General features: G+C 45.7%; 1 protein-coding gene across 1 annotated transcript; it reads right to left on the bottom strand.

The window, feature by feature from the left end:
* Positions 1-10,539: 10,539 nt before the first annotated feature.
* APOE (apolipoprotein E) lies at positions 10,540-18,324 on the bottom strand. Its single transcript, XM_083162570.1, has 4 exons — positions 18,203-18,324; positions 17,802-17,858; positions 16,652-16,802; positions 10,540-11,961 (listed from the first exon to the last, which is right to left on the bottom strand). Exons 2-4 carry the CDS (start codon positions 17,842-17,844, stop codon positions 11,331-11,333), a joined length of 825 nt encoding a protein of 274 aa, XP_083018696.1. The 5' UTR covers positions 17,845-17,858; positions 18,203-18,324; the 3' UTR covers positions 10,540-11,330.
* Positions 18,325-26,612: the final 8,288 nt, after the last annotated feature.

Below are 26,612 nucleotides of genomic sequence, written 5' to 3'. Positions count from 1 at the left end.
TGTGGGCTAATAAATGGGGATTGTTGTGTATTTGAAAAAAAAATAGTTTTTTCTTTTTTGGTACTTGTGTACTAGCACGGCGCCCCGATAATTAGTCGCCCGATTATTTAATCGCATCGCATGCCATACACCCGATGGCATGCGATGCGATTTTAACGCATATACGATATTAAATTGTATAAGCACCCTAATGGGTGCTTTTAAGCACCCTAATGGGTGCTTACAATGCTTAAATGCACCCCCACGCGTCCTACGACCTTTTCATACCCCCACTATCCACGTCGGCGTGGAGTTGTTTTTATAAAGTGTGGCGAGCGCAGCGAGCCACCGAGCCCGAAGCGTGGCAAGCGCAGCAAGCCCTGCGAGGGGACGCGGATACCTGTGAAGCCCGCGAGGGGACGCGGATACCTGTGAAGGTATCCGCGTCCCCGCGCGGGGCTCGCTGCGCTCGCCACGCTTCGGGCTCGGTGGCTCGCTGCGCTAGCCACACTTTATAATGTGAACTCCACGCCGACGTGGATAGTGGGGGTATGAGAAGGTCGTAGGACGCGTACCGCCGCCCCTCGCGGGATCGCTGCGCTCGCCACGCTTCGGTTTCACGTTTATACTTGGAGGGTGGCGTGGGGGTGCATTTAAGCATTGTAAGCACCCATTAGGGTGCTTATACAATTTATAATTGCATCCCATCGCATTGTATGGCATTGTATGCCATATACAATGGCATACAATTTTAAAATTGTATGCCATTGTAGAACATCGGCCGATATCGCTTCGCATCGCATGTGATATGGTCTGCGATGTGATGGGCGCCGTGATAGTACACAAGTACCTCTTTTTTCTACTGCGCTGCCCAGTGTGCAGTGGGTGCCCCATGTGGTGTATATAATTCCAGGGGGTGCCTATATGTGCCATATAACCCCAGGGGTGCTACCATGTGTTGTGTATAATTCTAGGGGTGCCCCATGTGTACCGTATAATTCTTGGGTTGTTGCTAAGTCTGACGTATCAGTCAAGGGAAGCTGTCCTTTTTTTTATTAAAGAAAAAAAAATTCTCTTTGTTTAACTGCAGGAGTGCCGCCATGTGTGCTGTATAATTCCATGTGTGCCACAAGTGAGCAAAGTCTGCTGTATAATTCCCGGGGTGAGCCAAGTCTTCCATATAATTCATGGAGTGCTGCCAAGTATGCCATATCCATCATGGGGTGCTACTAAGTGTGTCGTATCAGTCCAGTGTTTGTGCCGCCCATTTGTGTCGCTGCGCATAGTCATCCATCATACTCGGTGCAACCTTTTGGCCTAAAACCAACATTGTCAGGTGTTCTGGATAGACTGGAAATGAGTGCAAATTAATGTTATTGAGGTTAATAATCTATTTTTTTTTTTTTCTTTAAACAGATCCAAAGTAAGAAACTCAAAACACCAAACATGGAAGGGTGGTGTTTTGGCGCAGAACCAGGCCCAAAACACGGCCGGATAAACAGACCCAAAAGACGACACACGAAAAGTGCCTGATACATCCCACTAGTATCTTTGATGGTGACTATCGATGGTGGGACACCAACTGAGCTAGAGAATCACTTATGGTGAGTATCGATGATGGAACACCGATGGAGCTAGAGCAGGCATGTCCAAACTATGGCCCTCCAGCTGTTGTGAAACTACAAGTCCCATCATGCCTTCCAACAGTTTTGCTATTAGGGAATGCTAACACCATGGCAAGGCATGCTGGGATGTGTAGTTTCACAACAACTGAAGGGCCACAGTTTGGACATGCCTGAGCTAGAGAATCATAGATGGTGAGTATCAATGGCGGAACACCAATGGAGCTGGGGAATCACCGATGGTGACTATTGATGGTGGAACACCAATGGAGCCAAGCAAGCTGGTCCTGGAGCCGGATGGGAAGCCCTGAATAATGGTACCTGGAAGCAGCTTAGAGACACGAGGAGAGAACACCATACAGGTAGCACAATCTGATCAGTAGCACTGGCAACTGGCTTTACTTACCCAGCACCTATATAGCAGCAGAGGAGTGGTGATTGGTTGGGCAATTAACACAGCAGAGAGCCCATAGGCTGAGGAATAGCATGTGACCAGGAAGAACATGGTTGCTCCCATGTTCAGGGAAGACGGGAAACACTTTTTGTACATGGAACACATGGAGTTTGACCTATGACAATGGTGATGGCATAGAAGCCGCAGGGGATGAGCGCTGACAGGCAGACATGGGGTGAAGATCAGATGCAGACACTGCAGCTCTGGGAGGCTGCTGTATCACTGCAGAGACAGCGGCACTAAGAGAGTGCTGTATCCCTGCGCTGTGGGCTGAGCACACACAGCGCTGACGGAAGCATGTTCTGGAATGCAGCGACAGTCTTGCTAAAACCTACTGCGATGTGTCACAATTTGAAGTGGAGATACTATAGTGTGGAGTAGTATGAACTAGGAGAACAGAAATGTGGCATAATATAGAATGGAAACATTATAGGATGCAGGTGCATCGGAATGGGGGTTGGGCAAGGGGGTAACTTACTCCACCCCAATTATGACACAGTTGCCGATACTGAAGAGAAATCAGTGCATAGCATAGTCAAATGACTCATATACACTTCTGCTACCACTGCGCTGCGCAACGTAACAAAGGAGGATGTCAGGTTGTGATAGTGAAGAAGCCGCGGCAGACCCTGACAATCCTCCTTCCTTTTCATTGTTTTATAGAGGGTGATAGGGAGGGCCAGCCAGCTTGATCATTGGTTTATAGCGGGTGATAGGGAGGGCCAGCTTGATGACTGTTGAAGTGCCAACTCATAGATTCAGCCCCTCAAAAAGTGACCATATCTTCCTTCCAGTATGCTGAAGCATGGGCATGAGAAGAGGTACCTTTGTTATGGGAGCAGGCATTGGAGGCAGCTCAGCTGTTATTACTACCAGACTGACATCATTTGATTTGTGTTGTGTTACATAATGTGTACTTGCAGCCCAACAATGTGACATAATTAGGGCACTACAATATTTCAGAAAAAAAACTATGGAATTACTGTGTTGCATAACATTAACAACTGTTGCAGAGACAATTTGGGACCAGGGCCTCCTCAATATGTTTGTATGGGGCCCACAAAATTCTGGCTTAGCTCCCTTATATTGATATGTTTCTTTGGAACCATACATGCCTACCCTCCCGGAATGGCTCCAAAAAATTGGCTCCCCCTCTCGGCCCCCGGGAAGGTGGGCAAGTCTCCTGCATGCCCCCCCCCCACCCAGAGCCCGGCTGCTCCCGCCCCCCCTTACCGGACCCACTGAACGAAATGCCTTAATTTGAAGTTCCGTGGGAGGGGGCGGGACTAAAATGCTGCAAAATGTGTCATTTTGCAGCATTTTAGCCCCGCCCCCTACTCACGGACCTGCTACTCGTGGTGTTTGCATGGATTGGGGGCAAGGCTTCGAGTCACCAGCCTTGTCCCCGTCCCCCAACCAGATTTGGTTGCCCTCTCCAGGCTTCTCTGGGCTTCTCCCGGAGAGGTAAATTCAAAAGTATGATTGGAACCCACCTTTTGTTGTCTGACCAGATCAGTTTGTATAATATCCAGCCTCTTAGTAACCGAAGGTCAATGCTCTGTGTCAAAAGGCATGTGATTACATCAGGCTGTGTTAGGTGGGCATAGTGGGTTTAACCTTTGTACCTGTGTTCTAGATAGCTGGAGAAAACCATGATTTTATGACTAATAATCTACTTGCTGAAATCTCTCTACAGCAGAAGATAAACAAATAATACACTTGTAAACTTTACACGCTCTCATACACTTCCCGTAATTGCACACAGACATGCCAACATGACACATTTCCTAGCGAAGCATTCGTCTGTTTTAGAGTTTGTTATTAGATTTAGACTTATCCAGGGCTCAGGTAATTAATTTATATCTATAATATCTTTGACATCAGTTTAATCATTAAGCTTATGTTGATCAGTCAAAATATTTTCCGCACACAAACATTGTCTTCTTGTCCTATAGGCATACTTGCCTACCTTTGATAAGGCATTTCAGGCAAGTCGTGAAGGTGGCACCTAGAGGCGCAGATGTGTACTGCAACGCCAGAGAGCCACTAGTAAGATCAATGCAGTTAGCAAGAGCTACTGTACTTGTTGAAGAGAAGACACTCATACGTGTCAGGGCATGTTCATGTATTGTGTTTTACATGTGGTTCCATGTAAGTGGCCAAGAGAAACCTTATTTAACCCTTTGAGTGGCAAGTGAATATGTCAAAAAAGGTCTGAAAGTTGGCAAGAAAAACTTTTTATTCATCATAATGACCCGTAATGTTTACCATATACAGATGGAGCGCCTCTAGTGCTTGCGGGGGCCCCACCATTCATTGGAAGGGGGCGCGCGCACGAGCCACTTGCGCGCCCCGTTCCGACGGAACTCCCTGTCGGTCCCCGCTGCCTAGCCGCCAGTCCCCATTGTATTCGAGCACATGAAACCCAACGTGTCTAATAGCATAAAGTATTGTCTACTGCAAATAACCTCTATCACAAGGGTCCTCAAACTATTTTGCGCTGGGACCCCATTAGACAATAAAAATAATGACACGACCCCAGCAAGTTACTGCAGAATATCATCAGATCACATGTGTAGTCAGCAGACAGCACATACATGGCAGCATTGTGGAGGCACAGAATGATGGGAGGAGTCTGAAGTAACAGACAATTTTTAGACTCCTTGAATCACTGAGATTAGAAAAGTCCTCAGCCAGATGGTCAGCAACATGGAGTCGTGACCCCATGCTGAGAAGGTTGGGACCCACTTTGGGGTCAGGACCCACAGTTTGAGAATCACTGCTCTATCACATGCAAGGGAATCACAAATATAGACAGACGGGAAAATTAAAGACCCAGTCCCAGCTGAATAATTAGTAAAAGTGAAGTAAAAGTGCTTATTCAGGTTTTATTCATAGCCATTTGTTCTTTGTTGATGATAAGCAAAAAATAATAGTGAGCAGTGTAGGTTGCACAATGTTGCTTTGCCCTAGAATACCCTATGGCCTAGAAATAAAGACTGTCTCAGAATAATTTACCATATTGTTCCGTGCATTGGGCAGCTTCAAGGTCTTGTTTGCTGACTGGCAGAACAGCACACGGAAATGTTGTTGTACAGTATCTTCCTGTGCGCCAAATTGACCTCACTTAAGTGCCTAATTATTAAATATTAGTTTTGCATTTTACCCGAAAATACCAGTTTCTCGAAGAGGTGGCTGCCTTTCTTTAGCATCCTCAAAAATGTTCTGCTGTTAGGGGCAGCCATTTTGTGAGGGTCATTTTCATTAGGAGGATCCAGCCAGGGGGAGAGCCGGGACTTCAGGCAAGTAGATCTGTGGGTCCCGGCGGATGCGGAAAGAGGGGAAAGCAGCGGGGTAAGGCAGGGTTGGGGTTGGAGGCGGGCGGCGGGCTTATAATGTCCATAATTTAATTTATATAGTGCTCTTTCTCCAATAGGACTCAAGGCGCTTAACAGATAGAATAAATGATTTAAAAAAGGATAAAAATCCTTCCAACGGAAACCGGGAAACCAGGTCCTGAGGAAGCTTTTTTGCGAAAGCGTACGCTTGACTTAACCACACACCTAGTGTGTCTAAAACCCCACTCTCCCCTCCCCACTTACAAATTGTATTTTTGATCTGTTGGCTGCATTGGGGTTTCCGTTGGACACGGTCCCCAACAAAACACACTGACACGGTCTCTGGCGCCAGAACCGTGTGTGTTCCTGCCTGTTCTCAACCCACTTGAGCGAGGAAGTGCACGCAGGCACACCTCAGACGCAGCTCTGTGGAAGAACGCAGGTCGTGGTACTACTGGCTCCAGCAAGCCAGCAGCAGCGCTGAAACGGTATTATACCCGTGTTCAGACGCTTGCCAGCGGCTGCTAGAGAGAGCCTCAGGGTTACTTTGAAACATTGTATACATAATAGTAACAACCCTGTTTGATCCACGCTACATGAATTGGTAACATAACCATATTTCTGCGCCACACAGCAAGTCATTTGAATCATAACTGGGATAGTAGGCAGTGGGGTTTCCACTAGGTGAAGGATTTTTATCCTTTTTAAATCACTATATGTTGTCTCATGTCTTGTCAATTTTCTTTTTATATTCGCAACTATTTTAAATGAATTTAATAAAAGTGACGTTTTACTAACATTACTCTCTAGGTGCACCTAAAAAAGACACTCTTTTCTTTCCAAAGTAAATATGTCCTCTCCGTGTCTATGGTAGCACACCCTCGCACTCATTAATAATAAATTGTTGATAGTATACAAGGAGGGTCCACCCTTGCATAAAAACCAATTAATTTCTGTGCGACTGACCATACCCTCTTCAAATTCTCTAGAACAAATTTCAACTAATTGGCGTTCTTGTGGGGTAGATCTTAAACTCTTTCAGACAGAAATGAGGTGGATTCACCGTTTGAGGACCTTGGTTCCACAAGGACTCAACGGTGAATTTGAATTGAAACCTTTCCTCATATAACTACCCAGATACCCACTGTCCCCCTTAGTTACCATCATTTTTGTACCCTATTTCTCCTTTTCTTCTTTTTTTCCCCTCTGGTGTTTGGTCCGGGTGATGATCTGTATAAGTAAGAAAAAACCATACAAATACCTACCTATTCATCTGTTTCTTATTTTATCCTAGATCATCCTGGAAAAAGTGACCAATGTTATATATTTGAAAAAATCTATTTGGCACCTATGTATTAAATTGTTTTATACCTTGTGTATTGTAAATATCTGGGAGGAAGGTTGAGTCACTGAACCAGACAATTCGGTACTTGTTTCCTAGCACGGCCACCCCGATTTACATCGGGGTGGTCGTGTCGGAAAAATCGGGTCAATCGCATCGCATGCGATTTGGTCGCATGCGATGCGATCGTCGCGACCGACCGATTTTGGACCCGATTTTTTTTTTTTAATTCAATGTAAATCGGGTCCCTGGGACCCGATTTTACATTGGATTCAATGTAAAATATTCCCAACCCCCCCAAATGTCACGGCGTACACCCCACCCCACGATAGACGCCACACTATTCTATTCTCAACTCCACGCCGACGTGGATAGTAGGGGAATGAAAAGGTCGGAGGACGCGCACCGCCGCCCCTCGCGGGCTCGCTGCGCTCGCCACGCTTCGGGTTGGCGTCTATCGTGGGGTGACGACGGGGACATCTAAAATGTGAAATGGGTCATATTGGCCCATTTCACATTTTTCACATTTTTTTAGGATTTCAATGTTAAAAAATCTTTTAACATTGAAGCCTATGTAAAAATCGGGGGCATCGCGTCGGGACCTATGTTAATGGTCCCGACCGACGCGATGCCCCCGATATTTTACCTTTCCCGACACGATTTCAATGTTAAAATATTTTTTAACATTGAAGCCTATGGGGAAATCGCGGGCATCGCGTCGGTCGCGTCGGGACCATTGTTAACGGTCCCGACCGACGCGATGCCCCCGATATTTTATCCTAGCCGGCCAAATGGACCTGATTTCAAAGGAAATCGGGTCCATCTTATGGATCGTGTACCTTAACTAAAGGTACACGATCCATAAGATTTGTGGCCGTGCTAGGAAACAAGTACCGACAATTCTTATATAAAAATGTATTTTTAATATACTATTTTTCTTGTTTTTATTATTATGTAAATTTTTACTACGTATAAATTTACCAATTTTGGTTCATACCAGCCGAATCTGAGATATATTATTTTTATATGTGATTGTATCCTAGGAAAATGTCCCTTCTGTGAAACAACTAATAAATTATTATAGCGTTCTAAATGAACGTCACCATAAAATCTACGGAGTGCGCTGTAATAGTTTTAGCAACCCTGTAGTAAAACGTCTGATCTGACGTTCTCTTCTCCGATGCATTCCAAAAGCCGGAGCTTTGAAACGCACGGCCATTTTCCATAGTGTTTTGACACGCAGAATCAGTCACTTCCGGCTGCCCGTACCCGGACATCCGGCGCTGACGGACGAAGCGCACTCAGTTCAGCTGTGAAACCATGAGTATCTGGAGGTATAAATACACCTCCAGACCTAAAGGAAATTACACTCCTGAAGAAGACTATTCGAAACGCGTTGAGTGTAATCGTGGACATCCCTGGATGAAAAGGCAGAATAACAGTCGCAGTGGCGTGCAGTGGTGGACCCCATCTCCTGGTTCCCGACTGGTTTATGGACCCCTGACTGTGAGCCCTATTTCCCATCTGACTGTGAGCTGCTTTGCCCGTGGGATTGTTACATATGCTGTTTTTAAGTCTAAACTTTGTAAGTGCGGACTGTTATTAAATTTGCTTTTTATATCAAGGGTAATTTGCACGATATTTTTCCCTTTCATTCCACCTTCTCACTTATGTTGTGAGATTGGGTGGCTATCATTACAGGTCTAAAAAAGTCTGCTCATTTGAGACCTTCAGTTAAAGGAAACCTTTGGAAACAAATGGTGATATCTATTCATTGTACTAAGGTTATACACTGAGCGCTGTGTGTGAGACACCTCTTGTTGTTTTTTTGCTCTATGCCCCCACAGTGCCACAAACTGCTATGCCCCCACAGTGCCACAAACTGCTATGCCCCCACAGTGCAAATTTCCCAGCAGCAGCACTCACCGTTGTTGCTGCTGCTGCCAGGCAGGGAGAGGACAGTCTGGTGTCCCCCTGCAGTCCTCCTGTCATGTCACTGATGGGAGGAGAGCACAGCACAGCACACCGCGCGTCTCCTTCCCCCTCACTTCCCTGTGACTGGGCTGTCCACCAATCAAAGCTCGCTGTCCGGCTCCTGATTGGCTGCTGGCCCGCGAGCTCTGATTGGCGGACGGCCCAGTCACAAGGATGCACAGTAAGGGTTAGGAGAGATGCGCGATGCTCGCTCTCCTCCCCTCAGAAGGAGAAGGGATTCAGGGAACCGACAGCAGGGGGGACTGGGACAGATGGTGGGCGGCAGGCAGCAGTGGGAGCAGGAGCCGCACTTTACAAGGGGGAGAGCCGCATGAGGCTCAAGAGCCACGGGTTGGCCACCACTGATCTAGTGTGTATGGGGCTTAGAAGTGAGCATCAAATATAGATATAGAACTGAATCTCACTGTTATGTCTTATGCATGGTACACCCTAGAGCAGTGGTGGGCAACAGGCGGCCCGCGGGCCGGGTGCGGCCCCGCGAGCCGCTTAGGTCTGGCCCGCCGCTCTGACATATAGCCTATATAGACTATAGCCGCCTGTCATTGACATACCATATGTGTGAATAATGTTTATTTAGTTAATGCCGCCGCCGTTAATGTCCGTCTGTGCATGCCGCGCACAGCATTACTGGGAGTGTGGGAGGGGATGTGATGACGCGGCAGCCGCCTCCCCGCCATTGGTTGGCGCGGCCGCGACCCCTCCCACGCTCCCAAAAATGCTGTGTGCGGCAGGCACAGACTGCGGGCATTAACGGCGGCGGCAGCTGTAACAGAGTGTCACCGCGTCCCCTCCGAGGCTCCAAGAAATTCTGTGCGCGGCGGGCACAGACAGGTATCAACTGCGGCGGTGGCGGCAGCATCATTAAAGTTTCTCCGTGTCAGCATCACATCAAAGTACCCACCATTGGGCTTCTTGCAACACCCATAATGCAGTGCAAACCATCCATTTCAGAAGCCAGGTAATCTCTGTTTTACAATGAAGATGAGATCCCCTAGATTTTACAAACATAGCATGTCACCACCCACCACAAACAGCGTCAGACTGTCAATCAATGATAGTCTGATGCAACATACCTCCCATACCACAGAACCCATGCTCGTAGGTACCTGAAAATGGTACTTTGCAACAATGACCAAACGTATAACTGCACTTGAATGACCCCAGTTGTAATTCGGAAATAGTTTATACCGCGTCCCCTCCCAGGCTCAATGAATCTGTGCTGGGCGGGCGAATTAGGATTTTTGGTGCGTAAATCTATGATTTGTATTGTATATACAAGATATTATGTGTGCGGCCCTCGAATATTTTCTGGTTTGGTTAAGTGGGCCCCCAGCCAAAATAGTTGCCCACTCCTGCCCTAGAGTATTTCCACAGCCGCCAATATAGTTAGCTAAGAGAGATCGATATTGACCATTCACGATATTGGTCAGTCACATCATCCACTCTCTGCTCCGTACACGCAGTCACTGACGATATTGTCAGATTGACGAGAGCGGGGGGTCATTAACAACATAGACTGTACACACTGGACGATATATATGCGATATCAACAATATTGACATTGTCCATATTGTTGACGATATATATATGATTTAAAATCGACATTGTCTTAGCCCAAACACTTCCCTGAGAACACACAATTTGTGGAATTTACTGTGATTGGGGCAGGAGCTACTGATGTGGAAGCCCAACCCCCCCTCATGGTGGTGTATGCAATCTGCCATGTGGACTAACCTAAATCACACACCTCTGCCACCTAAACCATCTTTAGGGTCGGCAAATAGGTAGAACATTTTCACACAACAAAACTATCAGCCGTTCCCTTTATTTGAAATATACTGATTGTAGTTGACAAAAAATATATTTAGCACAGCTGACAGGCAGTTGATGAGTTCCATATAAACAAACCTGAGGATAATATACAGACAGGTATTATAAAAACACATAAGACAATAAAAAGAGGCATAGCCGGAAAATATCACAGTAAAAGAAATACTTGCTGAATATGGTAAAGTCCCGTGCACAGCCAGCGCTGTACTAATGAGGAGGAGATACTGTAGAACAGCAGAAAGAAACACCCTGTATTGTTACTTTACAACAGAAGGATCACACAAGTATTGTTGAAGGTACTATATAGAGAACAATGTGTTGTTACTTCAGCTGTTTGTGCAATTTATTACTTCTCCTTTGCCCCCAGGTAGATGGAGCTGCAGATGTTCACTTGGGTGTCCGAATACTGTTAACCAGCGTTTTGTGATGATAACTCTAATGTTCCCCAGGGCTCATGAAAATTGCAGGTTTTCATGGATTTGTTATTGGTAGACTGGTATACTTGTCCCATTCCACTAGATACAAAGGACTCTACACTTCTGCCCATGTAGGTCTGACCCTACATCAGTGTAACCGCTCTGCTTCTCCAAGGCATGATTTAGAATGGCACTAGATAAAGCGGTAGCTAAGCTAGTAAATGTTAGGTTCTATGTTTACAGCTTTACTTGGATTGAAAGCTCTTGTTCTTAGCTTGGCATCTATTCGCAGGACTGTTACACTGGACAAGTTATGAGTGGGGTGCTATATACAGGGAAAAAATGGCAAACATTTTATTGTTTCTTAAGCTGCAGGCTCTTAGCAAGATTTTGAAGCTGGGAACGTAGGTTATCAATGGGAGGATTGAACCACTTGCTCATCTGCTCTGATAACTTATCGATGCTACTCTTTGCATCAGAGGCCATCTTTTTGACCTTGGTTTGGACATCTTTGGACACGGAGGAGAATCTATCCCTGAGTTGTTTTCCTTGTTCGTCCATAGCGTCTTTCAGAGATTGGAGACGTTCTTCTCCCTTTTTCTTCAGATTGGTCATAAAGGGCTCGATTGTTTGACGGAGATTATCCACCTTTTCTTGGGTGTTCTTGCTGAGTTCTTCACCATACTGGTTGAGCTTACTCTTGAGGTCTTCGCTGTCCTTGGCAAGACGTTTCTTCAGCTTCTTCATGTACATGCTGACTTTTCCCTGGACATCCTCGATGTTCTGATCAAACATGGACCGCAGGTCACCTGAGTACAGGATGGCTCTGGACTTTGTGTCCTCCATGTCATCCTTTAGTTTATCAGCCAGAGCAGAAATCTCATCTGTGAAACGTTGTTGGGCGTCTTGAGCCATTGGGCCAACTTTACTCTTTAAATCATCTGCATAATTACTTAATTCCTGCATTGTTTCTTTGATAAGCCCACTAAAACAAAAAAAAACATAAACACATAGACATATTACTAAGGAACTTAAAGGTACAAATACACAAATTGAACAAAAAATAGATGATAACCTAGGACAATGTCTTGCACTTACCTGCATAACATGAATTGTACCCAAGTTCTATCAAGATGCATATCAAGATATATATTTACTTTACGTCTGCATTCAATTATTTGTAATGTTTCGGCTAGGCAATTCGTATTTTTGTTAAAATTGCTATAGTTTTTAGCGCATTTTTCACCGATGCCTTTTCGACCACAAAAAATAATGAAAAGCCATTGGTGAAAAAATGCCTTTAATAGCCACGGAAACGGCCACAATTGGAAAGTCGGGCATCAAATTAGTTCAGTGTTTTCCAGCTATCCTCAAAAAACAAAACTAATTGAATATGTCCCTGTAATTGTGAGTGTTCCTATAGGATTTTTTTTTTACATTTGTTTGTGCATTAAAATCAACTTGAAATTTAATATTTTGGGGATAGTTATGAGAGATAATAATAACCAATCTCTGTCATTTTACAGGTTATGAACTCTATTTACTAAACCATGGTTTTGCCTTGTAAATGACTGCCCCTTTAAAAAAATGTCCGAGTTCAGCCAGCATCCCACACGGCCACCAAACTCGGATGCTAGTACATCTGTTTTTCAGATGATTTTAATGAGACCTGGGGAAAAATTCAGAATCCGTGCCTTGACACCAGTGGTGAAATGTAATAGGATGAGAGATTCGGAAAGTGAGAGATTTAGTAAGAAATCTCCAGTTTTTTTAAAGTGGCAATCATTTACACTGCAAAATCAAACTGGTCTTGCAGTGTAAATGATTGCCACTTTAAAAAAACTGGAGATTTCTTACCAAATCTCTCACTTTCTGAATCTCTCATCCTATTACATTTCACCCGGTTGGATAAAGGATTACTGCCTGAGGTGACATAGGAAGAAAATGAAAAAGTCCTTAAATTGAGTTGATTCTACTGCCTATTAGTTATCTCCAGACAAGGGGGTATATTCAATGTGGCCGGCGAGAGGGTTTTTATGGCGAGGATGGCTTGTTTTCGGCGAGGATCACCGAAAACAAGCCATCCTCGCCGTTTATCCCCCTCGTTGGCCGCCTTCCGTATTCTATGTTCCGGGGAAATCCTCGCCGTCAGAGGACAGCAAGGATTCCCCCGAATGGTGAGGTGGGCCGCTAATGCAGCAAATATAGCTGCAAGCCTCGCCGTTTTGAAGGCCGCACTCACTGTTTCATCTCTCTTTCTTGAAACATCGAGGTGGAAATGGCGAGTGCAGGGGGTGGGTTGAATACTGAGGGCAGGCTATGACAGCGAGCAATAGGCACTGTTCGCCATCATAGCTCGCCAAAACGGCATTGAATATACCCCAAAGTGTAGTCCAACTGGCCAAATGAGAAAGGCTGCCCATAGGTAATAAACATTCTCTAGGTCAGCCAATCAACTCCTACCTGTCATTTTTCAAACCCAGCCTGTAACATGACAGGTAGGGACTGATTGGCTGGTTATTTATCACTCTCCACTTTATCACATTTGAAGCTTGATACATCTGGCCCTGAAACTTTGTAAGCAGCCATGAGATGTCCTTAAGCACATGACACAGGTATACACATGTTATGTCCTGACTGATGCTGGCTACATCACATTCCATATAAGTCTAGTTTCTGCTAGCGAAGTGCTGACTGATACATATATTGTTATTTCCCTGCAGGCAGACACACAGTGCTCTCTCTGGGCCAGATGCACTGAGCTTCAAAAGTGATAAAATGGAGAGTGATAAACAGCCAGCCAATCAGCTACTACTTGCCACAGGCTGTGTTTGAAAAATGTTAGGCAGGAGCTGATTGGTTGGTTGTTCATCGCTCTCCATTTTATCACTTTTGAAGCGTAAGGTCCCCATACAATGTGATGCAATGCGATGCGTTATCGGGTGGATTGCATTGCATCACAACGCATGCATTGCATACAACGTCGCATTGCACGCTGCTACCGCAGTGTGTATGGGGACCTTTAGTGCATCTCTCTCTCTTTCTGTCTCTTTCTCTCTCTCTCTCTCTCTCTCTCTCTCTCTCTCTCTCTCTCGTTTATTTCCTAAGATGGGAATTTCTAATGAGGATCAGATGTTGCAATGGGCAGCCAATCAGATTCTGTCTATTATCTGCTAAAAGGTGCTAAATAAATAAGTAGAATCTGATTGGTTGGTCTTGGCAACATCCCATCTTCAAAAGAACTCCCATCTTAGTAAATAAACTCCTCGCTCTCTCTGTTGTTAGACAATAGAAAACGTACTTGTGATGTACTGGGGGGAAGGTGTATGTATCATTCCTTGGAGAGGGTACTGTGGTGTCCTGAGTGTTGGCAGGTGTGTCGGACATATGCAGTCATTCATCATTGGTCTATACGGGTTAGAGGACCGGTCAAGTAAGAGGGCAGATTAAAGAGGTATCGGCTTTACTGGAACACCATGTCTAGCAGTCAATAGGGCGACACCAAAAGGTAGACCAGCACAATTTCGACATTGACAAACCGTTGACATGTACAAGTTTGGTCTATATGACAATGGTTGACAAATGAAAAGGTCAACTTTGAGTTTTTCACAATTTTTGTGGGATTTTTATATACATTACTATCCATGTGGTCCCCGAATGGGAACAGTAATGTGTGCCAAGCTCAGCTATAGCAGAGCAAGGGTACGAGGTACACTATTTTGGGGTCTATATGCTCGGTGTCGACTTTAACATCCAAAAAATGGTCGACCTTTTCACGTGAAAACCTTTTCCTTTGTGACCTTTTGCTTCAGTCAACCTTGTGCATGTCAACTTTTGAATGTCGACCTAGACATTGTCTGGGAGCTAATCCACACCCCATTGGAGATGGGACAGGTGAAAGTTGTAAATTCTCCAATATTTGATTCCATGAAACAACCATATGCCCACAAATCTATAGGGATCAGTGCTCCCTCCTATAATTCCCTGGCCTGTTCTCCCGTGATTAACCAGAATGGAGGCAGAAACGAAAATTGGGTATGTGCACCTAACCATATTTATTTTGTCCGATAATGTCAACTCTATCATATTTGTTTTCTGTTTTAGATATGTCATTCTTAACAGGTGGATATGTATCAAACTTGGAGACAGATAAAATGTTGAGAAATAAAGAACCAACCAATCAGCTCTTAGAACTCATTCTCCAAAAACAGCCTGTGCAATGACAGTTAGAACCTTTTGAAACATGTCAGGCAGGAGCTGATTGGTTGGTTGTTTATCACTCTCCATTTTATCACCTTTGAAGCTTAGTGCAACTGGTATGTTTAAAGATATAAGTAGAGTAGTCCAGGGACATGTAGACGTGTATAATGGACAGCTGTTACCCGAGCTGTCAGGAACAATCACACTGCAAATACTTTATTACTTATCCACAGGCTACTGTCACACATGTACATCTAAGCCTGGGAATGTGAGCAGGTCCTGTCCTGTCCATTCATTCCTTTGTCACATCATTGCAGTCTGTAATCAGCAAATTCAGTGCAGTGAAGGAACAATAAGCTCAGGAGAACTCGAATTTCATTATTATTATTTTCATTATATAAAAGATATAAATGGAATATATATTCTGCTGACCTTTTAATCAATATAATTATAGTTTTCCTAAAGCTGCTGGATTGTAAATAGAAGCAGTCATTTTACTTCATCGCAAATCACCAGCAGATATTCAGGAAATATCCGGAAATATCTTTAACTCAGCTGTTGGGCTCTGTCTGTTTATTAAGAGGGATATTTACCACAATCTGCCGTTTTTCACATTGCAAAAAAAAAAAGGTTCCCCATGAATTTAGCATTGCACATGTCAGGGGAGTATGAAGAGAGGAGGGGGCCCTTGTAAAGACCCCTCTCTAGCCGACAAAGGTCCTGATTCAGATACGCTTGCTAAGCAGCGTTCTTTTGCCGACTGAATGCCAGCACTGGTTGTGTACGATGATCTATTCGCATGTGGGTGTATGGGTGAAAAATCATTCGGTAGTGATGCGCAGACCAGAAACATCGGTCGCCGGACCGAACTCACTTTTTCAGCGAGTAAATCTGAATGACCCCCAAAGTATTAGTGGACACAAATAGACTCTTCCCTACATTCACAAAATGCCAGGAAAATGGCCACTGCGGCACCTTCCTGATGATTTTGCAGCGGTGCCAATGCCAAAGCCAATGCCATCAGAAGATAGTGTTAACTACCGGTAGCACATGCTTAGTAAAATTCCCAATTTAGCAGTCCCCCACAGAGGCATATTAGGGGCAGTTTTTGAGATAAAAAATGGAGGAAATAGCAGCCGATATTTCCGTACATCCTGGGGGTGCGCCATTTTTATGCAAAACAGACATTTTAAGGAAGTTACCACAAAATTGCTTTAATCCATATGACCCATTATGACAAAGGTTCTCAAACTCAGTCCTCAGTACTCCCCACAGGTCAAGTTTTCCAGGTCACCTGTGGACTTTTAAAATGAGACAGTTGGTGATATATAGTGCTCCTGCCGAGTGACCTGTACAACATGACCCGTGTGGAGTCCTAATGACCAAGTTTGAGAACCACTCTATTAAATGTACAATTATATGGTTGAACCTCTGAACACTTCACATATTCCACCTGTCTTTGTGCCCTCACTTACTCAAGTTCTTTGCCAAGCTGAGAGTCTTTCATCTTTGATGTGGCATCATCTGCGGCCTCCTCCATTTTGTTGAGTGTCTGCCAGAAACTATCCAGGGCAGACTCCCATTTTGTCTGGGGTGCATCTTTGAAGAATGACCGAGCCTGGGCCCCTGTGGAAGAAGACCAGTAAGCAACCTTAGATGATTACCGTAACACTATTGTACACTGACACAAGTGGAGTGACGCTAATACAGTACAATCGTATCACAGATGCAAATAGTTGTACATTCAACAAATATTTCCTATTCAGCAAATATAGTCATCATGGTTTGAAGAGTGGGGTCTCCGTATAAGTGTCCATACAGTACATGTATATGCAGTGCTATTTTTCTGGAAAAATAGGTCCAGGAACTCCGGGTCTGGGGGTGGTTTGAGTAAATAAAAATAAAAAAAATATCTATTATTATAATTATTTATTATTATTCTTATAATTTATTTATATGGTGCCACAAGGGTTCCGCAGCGCAATATATAGATGAGCAAAGAACAATACAAGAAAGATTGTGATTTACAGTACAAACGCAAATTAGATCAAGTATATAAATATAGAGAGAGAGAGAGAGAGAGAGAGGGAGGGAGGGAGGGAGGGGGAGAGAGAGAGAGAGAGATAGAGAGAGGTGTATATATTGTACTTAGACACAAGGGCACTCCCAGGAGACTTTAAAATAAAACCTTATGGAAAGTACATTTATGCCCAGTACAGGTTCAGGAACCCAGATCGTGATGATGTCATATTTAATTAGAGGTTCAGGAACTGAGTTCCTGCTGGTTCCTGCTGAAAAATAGCACTATATATATATATATATATATATATATATATATATATATATATATATATACATATAGCGATAGATAGATAGATAGATAGATAGATAGATAGATAGATAGATAGATAAAGGTTATCTTGTATCAGATTTTGTTCTATGGCAGATGAAATTCAAATTACTGTAAATTCCAGATTAAAGCATTAATGTAATTATCACCTGGGTACCATTCCCCACCATTACAGAAAAGGTTTATTGCACCCGTTAATGACATAGTAAGTACCCCTGGTGTACAAGTACCCCAGGTTGAGAATCACTGGTATAGATCATCCTTAAAAATCTTACCTGCCAGGAGCCCAATCGTCACCAGAAGAACAATCACCTTCATGGTTCTTTATGGTCCTAATGAAGAAATAATTGTTAGTGACCGAGAACAGAAGATGGAACCAACATCCCAACTAGTCACAAGTCTTCTTATCCAGAGAGCAGCCACACAAATACTGCTAACTATGGGACAGCATGAACAGACCCCTGGCCAGTATCACCTCCTCCCAAGTTATATATATATATATATATATATATATATATATATATATATATATATATTCACACACACACATATATATATATGTGTGTGTGTGTGTGAATAGATAGATCTGACTTCCCATCCCATCCACTTATTCTTTAACTCTAAGGGTTCCATAGTCCCGTTCTCCATCCCTTGGCCATCTTTCTATCTGTCTCACCTTGTCAGAGGTAATAGCTTCTCGCCTGTCCCGTCTCTTTATATAAGCTGGCGGCAGTGAGTTCTGAGGGTTGCACTCTTGCACCTTGAGGCTGGAGGCAGACACATGATCAGCATAAGGTTGGAGGGGGCGAAGTCTAATGAGTACTTTATTCTCTCTCTCCAGACTTAACCCTGGGATTGCTGAAAAGTGAAGGGTCAGGGAGTGATAAATGCATGGCATGCTGACAGAAATGGCTTCTACACATTCTTAGTCATGATCAGCTGGCATGCAGCTGCCTCACTTCTTGCCTGGTGATGCCCATGCCCATAACTTCCCTAAGGCAAACTTTGACTAGTTTCACATTCTAATTAATGTGCGTTAGATAAAAAGCAACATTTCTGCAGCCAAGTCTAAATATGGGTAAAGTGTAATCTGCCCGGCTGTGATCAGAACATATATATTGTAGATGCAGCAACTGTATGCTGCAAGCCGGGCTGCCAACAGGGGGGTGCTTGTGGTACAGATATCCTGGGCCCCAGCCACTGGAAGGGCCCGGGCAGCTCATTTTACACACCCCAGAATGTATCAAGTAAATATATACTGTCAGAACAAACATCATAGTGAATAATAGTGAGATGTGGTCCATCCGGCCAAGCCAATGCCCTGTCATTTTTGATAATGTCAAATCATACTTGCCTACTTTTGAAAACTAGTTTCAGGGAGATTATAGTTGGTAGTAGAATTTTACACAGCACCCCATTGATGGGGCATGTCATGCTCCACAAAAAGGGTGTGTCTAGTTCCATATATGGAGAGATTGTGAAAAGAGATTGTGAACATGGCACCTAGAAGCGTGGCTGTGTACTGCTACATCTGAGAGGCATCTTTTTAAAATGACTTATATCCAAACGTAGATGATCCCCAAAGCAGTTAGTAAGAGATACTGTACTTGCTACAGGAAACTCACTGATACATGTCAGGGATTGTTCCATATAAAATAGCCACAATAAATGCATGTAGCCTTCATCGTGGGATCATTGCATACCTCCCAACTTTTGTAGCCAGCAAGAGCACGCCAAAGGCGCGCGTCCGAAAATAAGGGGTGTGGCTTACCGGCAAGGGGACGTGACCTAAAAAATGTGTAAATCTCATGAGGCCATGCCCCCGTTTTTGCCGCTCTGGGGGGCCTGACCAGCGGCTCTGCTGCAGGAATAGACACTGTGCGCATTCACCGGATTACATGGTGGACTCCCAACTGTGATCCCACCCCCCCACCAAGGGACACTGCCGACCATGGGAGGGACACAGAAACGTCCCCAAAAGCCGGGACATTCCCGCAGTATGCGGGACAGTTGGGAGGCATGTCATTGTGTTTAACCACCATTGATGGGAAATGGTGCTGGTGATTCAGTGTAAATGTATCTATCTCTATTTTTCCCCAAAAATGCAACAGTGTAATGTGGGCTAGGTGATATGAGGGAGATTGCTAGACTAATGAAGGAGAGCGGGAGATTGCTGTTATTTCAGGGAGTCTCCTGCAGAATGCAGGGGGGTATCTAATTATGTGTTAAATACTTTGCATTTCCTGCTTCCCAATGTGTATGCACCTATCCAGTGTTTGCATTGAGATGCATAGACCTTGGTCAGTTGCAGTGTGAGCATCCTGCTGGAATCTCAGTGCTACTAATTGTACTGGGATTGCCAGCCTGGTAGCTTGCAATAAACACTACCTGTAAAGTCTACATTATGCATACCTCCCAACTGTCCCGTTTTCTGCGGGAACGTCACGGTTTTCGGGGACGTTCCCGCGTCCCCCCCGGGGCCGGCACTGTCCTGTGGCGGGGGGCGGGGGGGTTGCAGTTGGGAGTCCCCCCTGTCACCTGGTGAATAGACACTGTGCGAATGCGCACAGCGTCTATTCCCACAGCAGAGAGGCTGGGGCTGGCCAGCAGCTTACAGAGCTGCTGGTCAGGCCCCAAGAGCGGCAAAAACGGAGAAGTGGCCTCGTAAGAATGATGCTATTTTTAGGTCACGTCCCCTTGCCGGTAAGCCATGCACCTTATTTTTGGACACGTGCCTTCAGCGTGCTTTGCTGTCCCTCCTTGCTGGCTGCAAGTTGGGACGTATGCAATGATAGCATAGCCGCTGGTCAGGCCCCCTCAGCAGCAAAAATGGAAGCGTGGCCTCGCAAAGTGAGGTGATTTACAGGCCATGTCCACTCGTAGCTAAGCCACGCCCCCTTCACCTATCTACAAAGTTGGGAGGTATGCATTATGGGCTGATTCAGACCTGATCGCTGGGCTGCAAATCCTCAGAGACCAGCGATCAGGTAAATGCCGCCCAGCCAGGGCGTCTCCCCGCCCCCCCCTCCTTTGTCAGTGGCCGTGTAAGTCTAGACTTACTTGCCGCTGTGATGGCTGGTGTGGAGATTGTGGTTGCTGGTGGCGACAGTGTCGCTTCCTCCCAATGGTCCCTGCTTTTTTCGGCAGAACTCCCAGAAATGGCAGAGGTGCCGTTTACAACTGCCGCCTGACTGGCAATCATCTTGGAAACAGTGGCTTTGTTCACATGGGGACCTCAAGTATACGCACAGCCTACCATGCGCATGCGCGGTCTATGAATAATCATCAGGGAGATTTTTGGGAAAATTCCTTCAATATCTCAGTAATACCCGGGTTTTTCTTCTGTCTGAAAGGGTCAACACGGGTCTAAAGTTCCGGGACTTCGACCCAGGTATTTACCTGGGTTTTTCCCGGGTCTGTATTCCAAAAACCCGGGTCGCCGGCTGTGTGAAAGGAAACGACCCGGGTTTTTGGGATTATTACACATTGTTAGGCACTGATTGGCTCTCCTGGTGGGGAGCTGGCTGATTGGTTGTGAGGATAGGCTTCTCTGATTGGCTGGGAGGGCATGGCAATGGAGCTGGCCTCTGAGGTCATTAGGGAGCTGAAAAAAGGATAGCATGGCCCACTGGTAGAAGCAAGAGGTGAGAGCTGCTGGCAGTGAGAGGGGAGGAGGATATCGGCAAACAGATGACTGGGACAGTCAAAGATGCCACAGTGTACTCAAACATTGCAAATATACTGACAGCCATGTGAGGTAACATGTACCTTCCAGTATATAAAAACAATAAAGCTTGTTTACAACATATCCTTGTGTCATGCCATGGTTAATGCAATGCAGTGAGCAGTCACCACCCACTTTTGATGACCTCATCTCTGTGTGCCTTTAAAACTGTCCTATTCTTATGACACACAGAGTTTTGCAGGAAAAATCCGGCTTCTGTGTGAAAGGGGTCGACACGGGAAATACCGGGGTTTTTGCTCCCGTGTGAAAGGGGGTCAGCACCTTGCTGCCTAGTTCTACCCGGGTTTTTGTATCCGGGAAATACCTGGGTTTTTCTGAAAGGGGTATAAGACTCTAGGGTGGTGTGACAGCTGACCACATTTTTGTACTGTGTGCCTCTAGGGGATTGGATACATTGCTGCACCCTTCATAGATCTGCTTAATTACATTGGGGTTGTTGTTATGGTTACATTTTATTTGTAAGGCGCCACAAATGATTTGCAGCACTGTACATAGGTTAGGAACTTAGCTGTCCAACTAACAACTACAGGTAGAGAATTTGCAGACTTCCTTCACAAGAGCAAATAGCTCAGTGTTTCACACTGCAATGTAATAGTTTGAAAACATTTTGAAAAGACTGGCCAGACGATGAAGCTCTCAGCCAATCAGCGTCCAGCCAGTCTTTTAAAAATGTTTTAAAATTCAGCAGCGCTTCCCGCCTGGCTCACAGCCGCTGCTGCCTGGACGCCACTTCCCTGCCACCGCTGCCAGGATCCCTGATGCCTGGGTGAAGCTGCCCGGACCCCGCTGCTGTACATAGGTGTGTGATAGCGGTGCTTCACCGCTGGCACACACCTACATATCGGACCAACACATCGCGGGTGCTAAAAAGCACCTGCGATGTGCCACTGATGAGTCCAATCCGACAGAATGAACCTGCAGCAGGTTCAATCTTTAGGGTCCGACCCGATGATCAGGTCGGATGAGGTGTCAAACACATCCGACTTGGGACGGGCGAAATCGTCCCAAATCGGAAAAGTGTATGGGCACCTTAAGATGAGAGTTCTATTGTAGATGGAATGTTGCCCATTGCAACCAATCAGTATCTACTTCTCAAGTGAAGGGGATGTGAAGTGGGCTGCCTGATTACTGTGGGTGGCAAGTGATGAGGACACACTGAGGTGCAGGTGGACTAGGCACTAGGCAACCTCTGTATCATTCATAAAAAAAGTTCAGTACTCAAAGTGCCGGTATGTCATACCGCTGCATACCGGCCCACTTGATACCATAATAGTTAGTTCAAATATCCTCAGAATGTTGAAATCTTTACAATGCTGACACCTAAATTGTCACCACCTAAAACTTTCTGAGGATACCAACGGATAGGGCTAGGCGATGCTGGGAGGTTAGGCTGTGAAGGAGGTTAGGGTTAAGCAGCAGGGCAGGGGGGAGTATAGGATTAAGCTACTGAGGAAGGGGGGGTTAGGATGAATGTTGACATGAAAAATGTCTACCAATCATACCGAGCCCATCATAAGCTTAAAGCAGGCAAACTGTGGCCCTCCAGCTATTGTGAAACTACACATCCCAGCATGCCTTGCCATAGTTTTAGCATCCCCTAAAAGCAAAACTGTGGCAAGGCATGATGGGACTTGTAGTTTCACAACAGCTGGAGGGCCATAGCTTGGACATGCCTGGCTTACAGCATTCCAATGTAATCGTATCCTCCTCCTGCCTAGTATTTTACCTAGTCATATGTGCTGCATCTTAAGATATGAGCAGAACAGGATACTCCTGGAACTGCAGATTTTTTCACATCTATGTATTTTACATAAAAAAGTATTTACATCTACATGTGGCCCATTATTTGTTACGAGTATTAACCAAAAGTTTATGGTGATGCAAGTCTCAAAAGTTTTGAAAAGTGAAAATGTTTTTCATTTAATGGGCCCTTACAGGCCTTAAACCCCCTGGGGGGTATGGCCGGAGATTTGTCGGGCTGAGCTGGGCTGCAGGAGCCGGATCTCATGAGCAATTTCTGGGCATGCCACTGTAAAGAAAGGGTGCGCCAGTGGTGCCACCAGCGGTGACCCACTGGCGCACCACCATCCCCCTGTCGCTGACCCCCCCCCCCATTGCTGATCCTCCCCTGTCACCACTCCCATCGCCGTTCTACCCTGTCACATCTTGGGGAGGATTAGGGCCGCTCGGGGAGGTTCATGCATTCAAACACAGGAATGCCAGAACTCCCGAGCCCCCCCAAGCGGCCCAGAACTTCTCCAAGCGTCCACAAACAGATAATCCCCCCCCCCCCTAATTGTATTACTGTGACATTTTTTATTTGTTATTATGTACCCATAATTACTAAGTAGGACAGTTTACAGGGACAGTATCTGCATGTCCTTTCCATTTATACTCTGTTCAAGATGGAATATTATACAGTGCAGTGGACAATCTGCAGTTACTGGTACATTTCAGGCTGACAGTACTATCACAAGCATCCGAGTGCCACTCCCAAACATGTGCCTCACGTGCCTAATGGGAATTTCAGCTCTGCAAACAGCCGAGGCCGACAGCAGCAGCCCCAGGGGAGCAGGGGCTGCTGCAGAAGGCAGCGGCTGCCCCTTATGGGTGAGTATTTCTGGGCAGGACAAACCTGCCCTGGTAGGTTTGTCCTGCCCCAGGAAAACCCAACACTCAAGGGGTTAAGGGTCCACTTAAGTGAGTCTGTTTGTGTTGTATTCAGTGCAGTCGAGATGGGGGGGAGCGGGAACTTTTTTTGCTGAGCCTGGGTCTGATGTAGGGGCCCGGGGCCTGCATCGCCCTCGCCCGCTGGGCAGTGGGAGGAGGAAGCAGAGTCTGCCGCAGCAGCACAGCCTCTCTCCCCCACTTAGCACACACTGATCAGTGCAAAGCCAGCACCTTCGGCGTGCTCTGCTGTCCCTCCTTGCTGGCTACAAGTTGGGATGTATGCAATGATAGCATGGTCAGGCCCCCTCAGCAGCGAAAATGGAGGCGTGGCCTCGCAAAGTTAGGTGATTTACAGGCCATGTCCACTCGAAGCTAAGCCACGCCCCCTTCACCTGTCTACAAAGTTGGGAGGTATGCATTATGGGCTGATTCAGACCTGATCGTTGGGCTGCAAATCTTCAGAGACCAGCGATCAGGTAAATGCCGCCCAGCCAGGGCGTCTCCCCGCTCCTGTGCACGGCTGTGCGTACAGAGGGAAATCCATTCAGAAACACTCATCATCGAATCTATACCACCCCCCTCTGTTGTCAGTGGCCGTGTAAGTCTAGACTTACTTGCCGCTGTGATGGCTGTGGGGAGATTGTGGTTGCTGATGGCGTCAGTGTCGCTCCCTCCCAATGGTCTGGCCCACCTGTATTTTTCGGCAGAACTCCCAGAAATTGCAGAGGTGCCGCTTACAACTGCCGCCTGACTGTCAATCATCTTGGAAACAGTGGCTTTGTTCACATGGGGACCTCAAGTATACGCACAGCCTATCGTGCGCATGCGTGGTCTATCAATAATCATCAGGGAGATTTTAGTGAAAATTCCTTCAATATCTCAGTAAGACTCTGTAAGGATGCTTACATAAAGGGCCATAACTAGGGTGGTGTGACAGCTGAGAACATTTTTGTACTGTGTGCCTCTAGGGAATTGGATACGTCGCTGCGCCCTTCATAGATCTGCTTAATTACAATGGGGTTGTTGTTATGGTTACATTTTATTTGTAAGGCGCCACAAATGATTTGCAGCACTGTACATAGGTTAGGAACTTAGCAGTTCAACTAACAATTACAGGAAGAGAATTTGCAGACTTCCTTCACAAGAGCAAATAGCTCAGTGTTTCACACTACAATGTAATAGTTTGAAAACATTTTGAAAAAACTGGCCAGACGCTGATTGGCTGAATCTCTCAGCCAATCAGCGTCCGGCCAGTCTTTTAAAAATGTTTTCAAATTCAGCAGCGCTTCCCGCCTGGCTCACAGCCGCCGCTGCCTGGACGCCGCTTCCCTGCCCCCCGCTGCCAGGATCCCTGATGCCTGGATGAAGCTGCCCAGACCCCGCTGCTGTACATAGGTGTGTGATAGCGGTGCTTCACCGCTGGCACACACCTACATATCGGACCAACACATCGTTGGTGCTAAAAAGCACCTGCGATGTGCTACTGATGAGTCCAATCCGACAGATTGAACCTGCAGCAGGTTCAATCTTTAGGGTCCGACCCGATGCGCACAGGACCGCGCAGCAGGTCGGATAAGGTGTCAAACACATCCGACTTGGGCTGGGCGAAATCGTCCCAAATCGGAAAAGTGTATGGGCACCTTAAGATGAGAGTTCTATTGTAGATGGAATGTTGGCCATTGCAACCAATCAGTATCTACTTCTCAAGTGAAGGGGATGTGAAGTGGGCTGCCTGATTACTGTGGATGGCAAGTGATGAGGACACACTGAGGTGCAGGTGGACTGGGCACTAGGCAACCTCTGTATCATTCGTAAAAAAAAGTTTAGTGTTCAAAGTGCCGGTATGTCATACCGCTACATACCGGCCCACTTAGAGCACTGGTTGATACCATAATAGATAGTTCAAATATCCTCAGAATGTTGAAATGTTTACAATGCTGACACCTGAATTGTCCCCACCTAAAACTTTCTGTGGATACCAACGGATAGGGCTAGGCGATGCTGGGAGGTTAGGCTGTGAGGGAGGTTAGAGTTAAGCAGCAGGGCAGTGGGGGGTATAGGATTATGCTGCTGGGGGGGGGGGGGTTAGGATGAATGTCGACATGAAAAATGTCTACCAATCATACCGAGCCCATCATAAGCTTAAAGCAGGCAAAATGTGGCCCTCCTTGCAATAGTTTTAGCATCCCTAAAAGCAAAACTGTGGCAAGGCATGATGGGACCTGTAGTTTCACAACAGCTGGAGTTCCGTAGCTTGGACATGTCTGGCTTACAGCATTCCAATGTAATCGTATCCTCCTCCTGCCTAGTATTTTACCTAGTCATATGTGCTGCATCTTAAGATACAGTATGAGCAGAACAGGATACTCCTGGAACTGAAGATTTTTTCACATCTATGTATTTTACTTAAAAAGTATTTACATCTACATGTGGCCCATTATTTGTTACTAGTATTAACCAAAAGTTTAGGGTTATGCAAATCTCAAAAGTTTTGAAAAGAGAAAATGTTTTTCATGTAATAGGCCCTTACAGGCCTTAAACCTCCTGGGTGGTATGGCCAGAAATTTGCCGGGCTGAGCTGTGCTGCAGGAGCGGGATCTCATGAGCAATTTCCGGGCATGCCACTGTAAAGAAAGGGTGCGCCAGTGGTTGGTGCCTCCAGCGGTGAATC

The sequence above is a fragment of the Crinia signifera genome, chromosome 19 (genome assembly GCF_055691185.1).
Source record: "Crinia signifera chromosome 19, ASM5569118v1, whole genome shotgun sequence".
In the NCBI taxonomy this organism is placed as follows: domain Eukaryota; kingdom Metazoa; phylum Chordata; class Amphibia; order Anura; family Myobatrachidae; genus Crinia; species Crinia signifera.
The sequence above is the reverse complement of the archived record's forward strand: the minus strand, read 5'-3'. Positions and strand labels throughout refer to the sequence as shown.